Here is a 12,305-nt window from a genome sequence, read left to right as displayed (position 1 = left end):
GCGGAATATGATGCATATTATCGTTACGAAAAATAAATAAAGGAATGCAATACGTAAATAAAAATTCCTAGTGTGGCCTATCCTAGTAAAAAGAACATAATACAACTTTGGAATCCACCGTTGGACCCGAAAAGCTTGTCTTGATGTTCCATCTTGATCCATGTAGCGGGAGTGAGCATCCGGTTCTCCATCTTTGGTCTTCTCAAAATTTACAATTAAAAAAAATACAAAATATAAACCTATTTACATTCTAATTAAAAACTGTAATTACAAGTGAAAAATCCAAAACGGAGATACGAGATCTCAAAATACAACCAAGACCGTGTTCCATCATTACGGTAACACGTTCTACTAAGGCCACACTAAGTTACAACCGTTTGCAAAAATAAATAAATACGTAATTAAAAGCATTCAAATTAAACAAGAACGATAAATAAAATGCATCAACTAAATTAAATTTATTCGTGACATAATTCCGTAATTATGTTAAATTTATCCAAACCACCAAAGATAATTAAAATTATATGACAAAACCGCTTTAGTCAAGTTAATTTTAATCCGAGATAATCCGTTACTATAAATCGTTTTAAAGTAACTTAATGGTACGTGTGTGAACCGTTTCACAATCATAGCGAGTGTACAATATCCGTATAAAGTACATTTTAAGGCCAAAAGAAAATTTAAAACAAAAAGAAATAAATTTTCAAAGCTGCCAGAACAAAAATCCCTCGATCCAGGGACAATAGTGCTCGATCGAGGAACAAAAGGGCTCGATCGACTGAACTGCAAGTCGATCGAGAGGATTGTCAAACAGAAAGTGCTCGATCGACTAAACTGGTGGTCGATTGAGTACTTTTATCAGCAAATCTGCTCGATCGAGTACGAGGACTTCTCGATCGAGCAGCAGGGTTTTAAAAAGGGTCGATCGAGTACAGCAAGGACTCGATCGAGCAAAAACAAGACTGAAAAAGCTCTCGATCGAGTAGAAATCCACTCGATCGAGATCAAACAAGGCCTGAAAACTTAAAACCCTCGTGAAAACAGATTTGTCGAATCAAAACAAACGCAATTTAGATCAAAACCGCATCAAAACCAATTCAACAATTGACAAAACTTGACATATTGTTATAATCTCCGTATAAAACAACAATATGCATAAAAACAAATTGAAAACAAGATGGAATGACCGTGTAAAACATGTCACGGTTTCAAAAATAAAAACGAAACAGCCGTGTATACATGGCACGGTTTTCGAGACAAAAAAAAACAACCGTTTCAAATCGTTTTATGAAAAATCACAATGAAAATTTACGTGGCCTCGCTCTGATACCACTTGTGGGGTAATATCCGTATAAGACCCTTTAAATTTAGGACTATAACATAAATTTAACATGTGAAATATGGTCATAAACGAAATACAACAATGAAACGATAAAGATTAAGAATCAACCTCGGGTCCTTTGATGCACGGCGTAAAGAACAGAAATCAACAGAGATTTCCTCCTAATTGTTGCACCCAAGACCGTCTGAGACTATGCCCTTGTGCTAGAAATGCTTTCTAATTGACTTGCAATATTGAGAAAGCTCTTGTGAGGTTTTACGATGTGAGATCTAGAAATTTCAGAGAAGAATGCTCTGAAACCCTAATATTTTGTCAAAATGATCGATTAGGTTACAAAAGAGAGGAGGGCTCCCTTTTGTTCCCTTGGTTCGGCCGAGAGCTTTACATGGGGAAAGTGGGCTTTCCACTTTCTCTAATTTTTAACTCATGGTACGACCCGAAATCCGCTAAATGTATATGACACGGTTTCATTATAAACTGTCATCGGTTATCGGATATTAAAGCATCAACTAATAAGACGGATTAGTTGAATTATTAATACATGTCCGACAAAGACAATATTGTATAATTATATTCAATATACATTAATCAAATATAAATCGCTTATATTTAATTTTACGAATTAACTGGTTATTTCGCCTTAGCCCATTTTATTTAATCCGTATTAAATAAAATATCTCAACATCACATTTTGACTAATTACTAGTCAAATAACTCGGACTAACTGGTTAGTCAAAATTGGCATCTACATGACTGTATTTTCATACTGTCACATCTCTCAAACGTATCCTATAGGTGTGACTTTTAGGGACCAGTTGATCACCGCCATCTGTATGACAATAACGTCAAACTTATCTAGCAAGACAACCGTTATTGATAAACGTGGATCAACTGATAATAATACCAAAAGTATGCCCTTTGATCCTTTTAGAGATTTATAAGTCCTTGCACTAACTGTTAAGGACACTAACCCCAACAGGGAGGAGATTGCGAGAAACGGATCAGCGATCCACCTTTGTTCGACACTATTCATAGCTACAATACATGCCATCCTAAACTTTTATAAGTGTAAGGATTCAATCAAATTGCAATAACAATACCGAAATTCACTGAACTAATCAACTAATCAAAATAATAAGCATGAAAAACGTCCAAATTACGAAATTTCTACCTACAATTACAAATATTCAACGTCGAATAGCGGTCTTAGAGACTTACAGAACCAACAACGATCAGGTTGAATACGAGTACAAGACAAATCTGCTAAGGAAGAGAAAATTATGTTCGATGTTTTATATCAAGGATAGACAAATGGAAAGTTTGTTGCAAAAAATATGGTAATGAATAAAAAGCATACTGCGAAAATAAACTCCGTCAAAACAATTAAGTGGTACAACGACAAATGTAGCGGCTAGGGTTCCACTTTGTCCGAAAAAAAGCTTAGTAGCGAAATTGAACGAGTTTATTTGACTAACGGGGTGTTTGGTTCAAATACAAAAGGTATGAAGTATATGTTTGGAATGAACGAAACTCATACCAAGTGTTTGTTTGTCAAACATAAGTGTTTCATATCTAGACCTAACAAAAGCAACTCGACCCGAAAAGACTGACCCGAGACCCGAAGTGACCCGAATTACATCACCCGAAAACCCGAATTAACCCGACTCGACCCGAACATAACCCGAGCTTCTTCACCCGTAACTGACCCGACCTGAAAATGACCCGATCCGAAACCACTAAGTCCGAAAATGAGCCGACAAAATATAACTCTAATTGAACCGAAAAGACTTGAAATGACTATTACTCTATTATTCATTGACCCGAAAATGACCCGACCCTAAACAACCCGACCCGCTTGACCTGAAACAGACCACCAACAAACCCGAAACAGACCCGAAACCCGAAATGACCCGTCCCGAATTAATCCGAAATCAATGGCAGACCCGACCCAACCCGACCCGAATAGGCCCGACCCGTTGACCCGTTTTGCCAGGTCTATTAACCTTAAACCTATGAGATATGTATTTCTCATACCCAAGGACGGGGGTGGGTATGAGATTGATATACCAATGGGTATCAAATTGAAACAAATAAAAATGTGCAAATAAAAATTATGGCAATATTGTAAATGAACTTTTATATAATTATTTGATTAAATATTTATTTTCATGATTTTATAATATTAAAAAAATAGTATTTAAAATATTTTATTTTACATATTTTAGATTTAATTAAATTTCAAACTCATATCTCACGGAATTGAAACAAACACATAAAATGAGGAATGAAGTTCAAACCATTCCATAATTCCTGATTACAACCCATACTCATCCGCAAAACAAACAACCCGTAAGAAGTACTTCCTCCATTCAACTCCACTCTACCACTTTCATTTTTCTACACTATTCACAAATAAACATTCAATTTCAATTTTCTCTCAATACACAAGTGAAAATATATTCATGTGAGATCTTGTTTGATTCGTCTTTACGTGTGCTTTAAAAATATCTAATTTTTATAATTTTTGCAAATACGTAGTTAATGATATTTACCGCGTAAAACCCGCGTTGACAAACGTGATAAAGTAAAGTGGTAGAGTGGAGTTGAATGGAGGAAGTAGCTTGAAAGTTGAAGTGTAGAATAACTACTTCACTAAGCAAGTTGGTTTTTATGAGCCAAATGGACAACTCAGCCGGAAACACCCCCAAATCCGAGAACGAAAACCTTAATTGGCCTGAAAAATCATGGAAATTCCTGTTCCACCTTCGGAAAACAAACCCATTAATCCAATGCATAACAAACTACGTATCAATGGACATCATGGCTAACACTCTTTTAGCAGCTGGTGCATCTCCTGCTATGATTAATTCACTTGATGAAATTCCTGATTTCACTCCTCAAGTCCACGCGCTTTGTATCAACGTCGGTACACTCTCTTCCACCTCTTTACCGGCTATGAAGGTCGCCGCTAAACTCGCTGTTCAACATGGTAAACCTTGGGTGCTTGACCCTGTTGCTGCCGGTTCTTCCGGTTTCCGGTTGAAGGCTTGTTTGGATTTGCTTGAGTTGAAGCCTACTGTTGTTAGGGGTAATGGTTCTGAGATTATTGCTCTTGCTCGTGCTTCTGTTGGGGTTAGTAAGGTAGTATTTCATCTGTTTCCGTCAATTCTTTAGGTATTCCCATTCGTGTTGATAATCATAGTATTTATTTATGCCCGGTTGCTAGTTGCTACTCCCTCCGTCCCAGTCATAGGAGAAACCCAATTATTTGATGACAAGTGGGCCAAATTGAGTGTTGATGATCAAATTGTTGAAATAGGTAAACATAGGGAGTATTTGCTAATGTGGGAGGTAAATTCATGTGAATTTGTCAATTGCCAAGAGGAGTAGGTAAGCCACCTCGTCTATTTTATCGGAATTAAGAATTTACGGACAATTTTAGTGCCCCCATTTTTCCAATTTTCGACAATTTAATACGTCTGCTTGTTTTCAATTGCAAAGGAATTTGTATTTCAGGTGATTTCCTATGGTACTCAAACAAGATGAGACATGAGCCACAAATTCGAGCACTTGATGTGCAGCACTACTAATGTGCTTTCGCAACAATGTACATATCCTCTTGTCTAGGCACTACCCTTAGTTTGGACCCATGAACTGAGTATTAAACCTCGCTATGCGAAATTACTTTAGCGGCTCACTATGGCATGCGCAAACACTATTTCTTAGTTTAAACCCATACGGCTATAGTGTCTAACTAAAGCTAGATCACTCTCAACAGCTGAGCTTAGAGATTGTGGTATTGGGTGTTTATTGTGCTTATGTATGGAAATGGACAAAAGGACAAAACTCGTATGTCATCATTGTACGCATACAATAGTCTCATTTATGTTGCATTAATAATCGTGTTAGGGACTTATTATATTCGTACGACGGTCTTACACAAGAATGATTAGGGGAGATTTCGTCGTAAGCATATGATTGATTATATTTTTTGCCTAGCTCTTTTTATTTGGTCAATTTTGTTCTTTTTAATTTACATAAACTAATGATAAGTTAATGTCTTCGGCTCTGTCATGATTATTGTGGAATTTTAGTTCATGCTATAGTCAAATCACTTGGGTTTGCAAATGACTTCTCAAATTTAATTCTTGAGTTGGAGCTACCCAAATTGTGCTGTGAGAGGTTCATCTCTCAGTTTAAGTGATTATATCTTGATTAGTGTAAAACAGTAACTAGTGGTTTGTTTTTAACTTGTCATTTAAGTGATTATATCTTGATTAGTGTAAAGTAGCAACTAGTGGTTTGTTTTTAACTTGTCATTTTAAGTGATTATATCTTGATTAGTGTAAAGTAGCAACTAGCAGCTAAACATGGCATACTTGAGTTGAGGCTGAGTGTACTTTCTAAGTGGAGAAATTTCTGGTGCCGCCAGCAATGGAAACATCTGCCATTTGAAAGACTCTGTCATGGGCTGCATATGTAGTAGTTAGGAGTTTAGAACAAGATCTTCTTCATTGTGGAAGGTAGCTGCAAAGGTAGTATAGAGAAAGCACAAAAGTAGAAGTCACGGTGCATAGTTTTTTTTTTTTTTTTGGGAGAATATAAGTGCATAAATTCTATGTCTAAAATGTCGAAGAGCTTTGCTAATGTTTTCCTAGAGAATCAAAAGAGAGTACTTTTGTTTTGCAGAGTTTAAAGCAATATTCTTTATGCTTTCCAAAGTTGATCTTATCTGGTAGATTTTGCGCCTATATTTTAATTACCCATGGAATCAAGATTCACTATTCTCTGACTTTTTATATGATAAAATAACACAAAATGACAGAGTAATTGCTTGCGCTTCTTAGATTTGCGTTTCTTATATTATAAGAGAGCATTTAGCCAATGTACTGTATGCTTGCGCTTCTTAGTTACAGTACTCTATAAGACCTTAGTTGTACTGTATGCTTGTTATATAGTCCAGATCAGTTTCCCTTTCTTAGACAATGTGCTCAATATGTTTTTTCATGCAGGGGGCAGATAGCTTGCATGAATCCATAGACGCATTAGAAGCTGCAAAATCATTGGCTCAAGCAAGTGGTGCCGTTGTCGCTGTAACTGGGGCAGTGGACATAGTAACTGATGGGGATCAAGTCATTGGTGCACATAATGGAGTTCCAATGATGCAGAAAATAACAGCTACTGGTTGCTCCGTGACTGCTCTCATTGCTGCCTTTGTTTCAATTGACCCAACCCACGCTTTAGAGGCCACAGTCTCTGCTTTATCCATATTTGGCATTGCTGGAGAGCTGGGTTTGGAATCGGCAAAAGGCCCAGCTTCATTGCGAGTAAACTTGATTGATTCATTATATGGGCTTGATGAAGCAACTGTACATCGTCATGTTAATGTTTCTCCATTATCTTGACGCGTAAAATCTCAAAGGTCAGTATTATTCTTAAACGTCTACATACTCGTGTAGTCTGTAGCATGTAATAATGATCATCCAATGACAATGGCCAAACAAGGTTTTTCCTTATGCTGCTTGATATTCCGATTGGATAGAATGTTGCTGATGAATTATAGTCGTCTTTTAATTTTCAATAGTAAATCAATAGATTACTGTTATGCTAATGGCAGCAATATATACTTGTACAAACATACTGTTGACCTTTTTAGCAGTGCAATTTCTCCTAATATCTTTTCTTTAAACTCTGTTTTATAAAGTTGAATAATTAGTGTTGTCAATAAATGAGGGTGTATGAATGTTTGTGGTACGTCTATGAATCACAGTAACCATTTTCTCATTTGTTTGTGCTACATCTATCATTCTTAAACTCAAATGAATGTTCAACCTGTGCTAAATGTTCTCATAGATATGGCCACACTCCATAGTTCTTCTGCAATATATTACGTAAAGCAAAATGTTTGTGCTTATTTTGCCTTGAAGTAGCTGTCGGTGGATGCAATTTTCGACGCAATTGTTTCATCGCTCATCTGGAAAGGGAGACTGTGTTTTTGTGATTTAAACACAGCTGTAAGGCTGATACATCCAGTCCCCCTTACTAGGTTATCTACTATAAGCAGTGGGTAATGTTGTTACCGAAACACTATTAATATTTGATGTAATTTTTTCAATATTTAATTACAAATTTAGATTTTACATTAGCCAAATTGAAGACTTACAGAAAAGACATCAATACAATAGTACAAACCACACAAACTCTCACTCTTGTCGACAAGGACAAGTGGAAAAGTACACCTCCCATTACATACATGCCCAAGCACAAATCATCCACTTAATTCATTGGACAACTCCTCACCTTCCTCAGTAAGACAAGTGGACAAGAATCCTGAGCAATGACTCAGCCCCATCAGTGACACTCTGACCAGACGGTATCAGCGGCCGAACCTCAGCAAAACCGCAAGCATTCTTGAACTTCCCGGTGCCACCTGTCACCGACAGCTTGGATATAGCACTGTTAAGCCTGTACACACCATAGAAGTTGATGCTGTCACCATACTCACCTCCCTCCAGCACCGCAGTGAATGTCATCATCTGTGAGGTCCCGTCAGCTGAACTTGCCACATAGACACCTTGAGCTGTCCCTACAGTCTGTGAACCCAAGTCGGGTGAGGTGGTCAAGATGTCGTCGATAACTGTGATGGTACCGAACCCTAAACCCAACCCATCAGGTAAGAGTTGTGCGTTTAATTGATTATTGTTATTATTATTGTTGTTGTTACCGCCAGCAAAGGTTGTACCGGACAGGCCAGTCCCTAGTGGGACTCCGTTGAGGTTTAAAGTGGGGACTTGACCATTACTGTTAGGGATCGCAACCCCATTTTGAGGGGCAGTGAACCCAAGTGGCCTAGCAAAGGGCACTTGCCCACTGTAGATGTTCCCAAGCAGGCCAGTGATGGGACGAGCAGTTGGGTTGCTCCCACCTAGAATGTCGTGCATGTATAGCTCGATCACTTTTGCTTGGGGAGTAATGGCTTTTGCAGGGTGCATTGCAGCTAGAAGCATCAACATTGTGATGACCACTGACATTGATGATTTCTTGGCCATGTTTATCGCACTCGGGTTTTCTGTACTTAAAACTTTTAAAAGGTTAGGATGATTAGTTATCGTTGGATGATATCCTTTTTGTAGAATGGAGTTTATATAGTAAAAGAGATGCATAAGATTATGGAACAGTTGGTGTTATAACTAAAGGTGGTGTAGTTGGTGTACTAGTTTCACAAACATTTACAGCTTTACAATAAAAAATGTGGTACAACAAAACCATTCATGTTTCAGTTGCTAAACACCAAGACTCCAAAGTAATAATTCCTTTTCTAAAGTTAGTTTGCTGGAGTTCTTAAATTCTTCCCGTCCTCTTGAATTCTTCCGGCCCTCTTAATAATTTAAGGTTCTAACGAAGCAGTCTCTTCATGATGATGCGAGGTTGTGAACATCTAATTTTTTTTATTTTGTACAGGTCGATGCTGCTGAACTGAGCAAAGAGTTGGAACAATGGAATGAAATGCTGAGAAATGATGTCGTGAAGAAGTGCCAGGAGGACAATTTCAATACTGGTAGTTTCTAACAGCTGGAAACTTCCCACAGTATTCCGCGATAAACCAATTACTGCAAACAGTCGTAAGACATCTATGCACGTGTATTTGCAGGTGAGAATAGAGCATATACTGGAGAGGATATCATTTATTTCAGATTCTGCAGATACGGTGAAGCAAGATCTGTGTACACTCTTCAGCATTTAGGAATCACTCAAGTACTCTGCCTTTGCTCTAATGAAATCGGACAATCAGACTCTCAGTTTCCAGAGTTATTTAAAAATCGCAACTTCTCCGTAAGTAATCACTCTCTCTAGTACTCCTATGTCCTTGAATAAACAAACATCCCAATTTCTTTTACACCAACTAAGAAGCACCCTGATATGTGTACTGAATTATCTGTTCAAATTTCTAATATTCCATAGTGTCACCTAATGCGCTTGTTATTCTTTGGGGATCCTCTTTAACTTCTTTTTACTATTTCGTTTACTGTGACAGATCACTGAAAATTTTACATTCATGGGTATCGATGTCAATTAGATATGGCTCAATAATTTCTCTTTTTAATCTGATGCAGGAACTCAACATTGTTGGAGGCATGGAATGCCTTAAAGAAAGCACATCGTCGAGCCCAACCAAATGACGGATTTGCCAAAATTCTGTTGGACCTTGATAAGAGACTGCAGGGTAAGGTTTCTATGGAATGGCAACAGAGAAAACCATCAATGAAAGTACGGACAGTGGTAAGAATGTGGGCTTGAGCAAAGCTCGCTTAAACTACATCTTCAGAAATCAGATAAGAAGCTGTCATCCTGCAGTGCGATGACTTGGGAAATACAGAAAGCAATAAACGCACCCAAAATCAGCAAGGAGGAAGTAGTGTTAGTCCGACCTAGAGAGACTCACCCTCAATGTTGGGAGTAGTAGATGACAACTCGACTCGATGTTCAACTGCTGTATAATCTACACAGAAACTGATGGTATAAAAATGTCAAGACTCGTGAAAAGCTTTTGTACCCCTCCTGTACCCTTGTAATCTAGCCGTAGCAGGAAAGTGAAAATTCAATGCAACACCATATTTGTGAAACTAGTCAACAACGAAAAATTTACAATTTTTTTTATATGTATTATAAATATATGTTTTATTTCTTATTCAGTTCACTTTTCCTAATATTTATTAAGTGACTTTTTACCGTCAATTATGCGGGACGTTTAGAATATCTAACAGACATTACAAAAGTCAAACCATCAAAACACCAATTGAAGAAAAAAGGAATTATATAAATTCAATAGCAATTACGAACAAATACTTGCTATTACATTACATTATAATCGTTATTTTCATACCAATACAATAAAGAATCATTCCTAAACTAAGTGAATATAGACAAAATCTGACAAATATTCAGATCAATACAATAATTCAGCATTGAAATCCTCAAAGCCGAAATCATCAACCTCAAATTGCATCAACAGCTCCTGAAGATCAACCTCACCCTCTATTTGATTAACCCTTTCACCCATATCTTCAACCTTTCCTTCATATCCTCCGAAAAATAGCATCTGATTATGAAAACAATCCGAACCCACACCAGCCTGCCTACTGTCAACCGGTGCATAACCGACATCACCCAAGTCGAACCCATCAAAACAGTCATGAGTTACTAATTGAGAGTCAACGACACCGTGGCAGTAATAATCCGAACCCACATCAGACTGTTTCATGAAATTCAGCCTCTCATTCACACTCTCAATTTTACCCTCCAAAATCCCGGCTAACTTGTTCAATTCATCAATACCCAAATCTTTTATAAACTCGTTCTCATCAACGATATGCTTCAATTCTTGTTTTTTCGAGTTTTCGACAACTTTATTACAATCCCTTTTCTCGCTGTAATACTTACCAATTATATCGTTGGCGCAGTCCGGTTTGGAGCACCAGACTTGGGGGACATTGGGTTGATCAGATCCGTACAAAATCAGCAGTAAATCAACATCGCAGAGGGTAGAAAGCTGCTTAGCTTTCTTAAACACCGTCGTTTTTCGCTCGTTGAAACCCTTCTTCTCCTTCGTGATTTTAGAAACCATCTTGTGATTCTTGTCTTAGTTTTTGTTAATCTGTGAAAATAAATTGGTTGTTATGGTAATAATTTGATGGAGAGATGATGTAGGAAAGCACGAATATATATTTGAAATTTGATGGTAAGGCGGTTTATGTTAACGGTTAGGCGGGAAACCGTGTGTTCGTTCTTTGACTATTTGACCCACGCTCTTCCCTTCCCTCTATGGGCTTGTGTAGAATATATTTGGGCCTTCTACTCCCAAAATCTAAATTTAACCCGCAAAGTAGAATTTTATTATCACCGTCCTATTTTTACGGAATTTATTTTTTCATATACGGATTTTACTTTTTTATATACACTTTTTTCATAAAGTTTTTATATCAAACCCTTTTTTCCTAACATCGTCAAATTAACTCTTATTTATTCATTTTTACCTAAAATCGAATCTAATTACTCTAAAAACTTGAACAATGGATTATAATATTTCGAGTAGCGAAGTAATTATGTTTTTAGCAATTATTAATACGTTTTATTGAAATTATTAGATTTAAGTTTTAGTGAAAGTGATATGTTTAACAATTATTGTTAATTAGGGTTTATGGTGATGGAAGGCACGATGGTTAGGGTGGTTGGTAGTTGTTGTCGGTGTGCGCGGTGGTTGGGGGGTGCTGCGGTGAGGGTGATGCATTGGTGAGGAAAGATGACGGCTAGGGAGTGGTGCGATTTGTTGTGGTCGGAGTGTGGTGAGTTTGGGATGGAGACGGGTTGTCATCTAGACTGGGTGGTACGAACGACGGGCGGTTGGAGATGTAGTCTGGTTGGCGGTTGGGATAAGGATGGTGGTGGGCGGGAGATATGGGAGTTGAGTGGTGTGATGGATTCTGGTTGGAGTGTGCTGGTTAGTTGGGATGGAGTCGGGCTATCGGCTGGGGGTGGAGGCTGGTACGAACTACTGGAGGATGGAGATGTAGTTTGGTTGGCGGTTGGGAAGAGGGTGGTGGTGCTCAGGTGGTGGTGGGGTATGGAGATATGGGAGTTGCGTTTGCTGTGTTGCCGTGTGGCTGTATTTTTTACTTACTAATATTAGACCTGATAGACCCGGGCATACACAAAACTAACAAGAAAAGTATAAAAACAGTCTCAAGGAATTGATGTTCTCTGAGACAAAAGACCAACTAAACAAAAAAAAAATAGAAAAATAGTTGCCTCCCCGGCAACGATGTCAAATTTGATAAGGCTAAAGTCGTATTACTTATATCAAAATAAACCTGTAATACTACTAACTAATATACTTATGTCGGATTATTATTTTGTTTTTAAAAACAATAGTTGTATCGGAAACCGTGTATTCGATTTTAGATTT

The 12,305-nt window shown here is 37.7% G+C and overlaps 3 protein-coding genes across 4 annotated transcripts; 2 read left to right on the top strand and 1 right to left on the bottom strand.

Moving 5' to 3' along the window:
- Positions 1 to 3,961: 3,961 nt before the first annotated feature.
- Positions 3,962 to 7,031, top strand: LOC141639918 (hydroxyethylthiazole kinase). Its single transcript, XM_074448894.1, has 2 exons — positions 3,962 to 4,483; positions 6,355 to 7,031. Exons 1-2 carry the CDS (start codon positions 4,013 to 4,015, stop codon positions 6,745 to 6,747), a joined length of 864 nt encoding a protein of 287 aa, XP_074304995.1. The 5' UTR covers positions 3,962 to 4,012; the 3' UTR covers positions 6,748 to 7,031.
- Positions 7,032 to 7,647: 616 nt separating this feature from the next.
- Positions 7,648 to 8,391, bottom strand: LOC141639919 (dirigent protein 16-like). Its single transcript, XM_074448895.1, has one exon. It carries the CDS (start codon positions 8,389 to 8,391, stop codon positions 7,648 to 7,650), a length of 744 nt encoding a protein of 247 aa, XP_074304996.1.
- Positions 7,928 to 10,076, top strand: LOC141639920 (dual specificity protein phosphatase PHS1-like). 2 transcript variants are annotated; one of them, XM_074448897.1, is made up of 5 exons: positions 7,928 to 8,015; positions 8,328 to 8,433; positions 8,804 to 8,900; positions 8,994 to 9,175; positions 9,457 to 10,076. In XM_074448897.1, exons 3-5 carry the CDS (start codon positions 8,849 to 8,851, stop codon positions 9,520 to 9,522), a joined length of 300 nt encoding a protein of 99 aa, XP_074304998.1. In that variant the 5' UTR covers positions 7,928 to 8,015; positions 8,328 to 8,433; positions 8,804 to 8,848; the 3' UTR covers positions 9,523 to 10,076. The 2 variants fall into 2 exon arrangements, with proteins under 2 accessions (XP_074304998.1, XP_074304997.1); XM_074448896.1 differs by lacking the exon at positions 7,928 to 8,015 and having other exon boundaries at positions 8,233 to 8,900.
- The last annotated feature ends 2,229 nt before the right edge of the window (positions 10,077 to 12,305 follow it).

The sequence above is a fragment of the Silene latifolia genome, unplaced genomic scaffold, assembly GCF_048544455.1.
Source record: "Silene latifolia isolate original U9 population unplaced genomic scaffold, ASM4854445v1 scaffold_611, whole genome shotgun sequence".
NCBI lineage: Eukaryota > Viridiplantae > Streptophyta > Magnoliopsida > Caryophyllales > Caryophyllaceae > Silene > Silene latifolia.
Note: the sequence above shows the minus strand (reverse complement) of the source record. Positions and strands in the feature narration are given on the sequence as shown.

Coding starts and splice junctions, on each gene's coding strand:
- LOC141639918 (XM_074448894.1), top strand. CDS start 4,013: ATGAGCCAAATGGACAACTCAGCCGGAAACACCCCCAAATCCGAGAAC. Junction 4,484..6,354: donor CTTCTGTTGGGGTTAGTAAG/GTAGTATTTCAT, acceptor TTTTTCATGCAG/GGGGCAGATAGCTTGCATGA.
- LOC141639919 (XM_074448895.1), bottom strand. CDS start 8,391: ATGGCCAAGAAATCATCAATGTCAGTGGTCATCACAATGTTGATGCTT.
- LOC141639920 (XM_074448897.1), top strand. CDS start 8,849: ATGCTGAGAAATGATGTCGTGAAGAAGTGCCAGGAGGACAATTTCAAT. Junction 8,901..8,993: donor GGAGGACAATTTCAATACTG/GTAGTTTCTAAC, acceptor GTGTATTTGCAG/GTGAGAATAGAGCATATACT. Junction 9,176..9,456: donor TTAAAAATCGCAACTTCTCC/GTAAGTAATCAC, acceptor AATCTGATGCAG/GAACTCAACATTGTTGGAGG.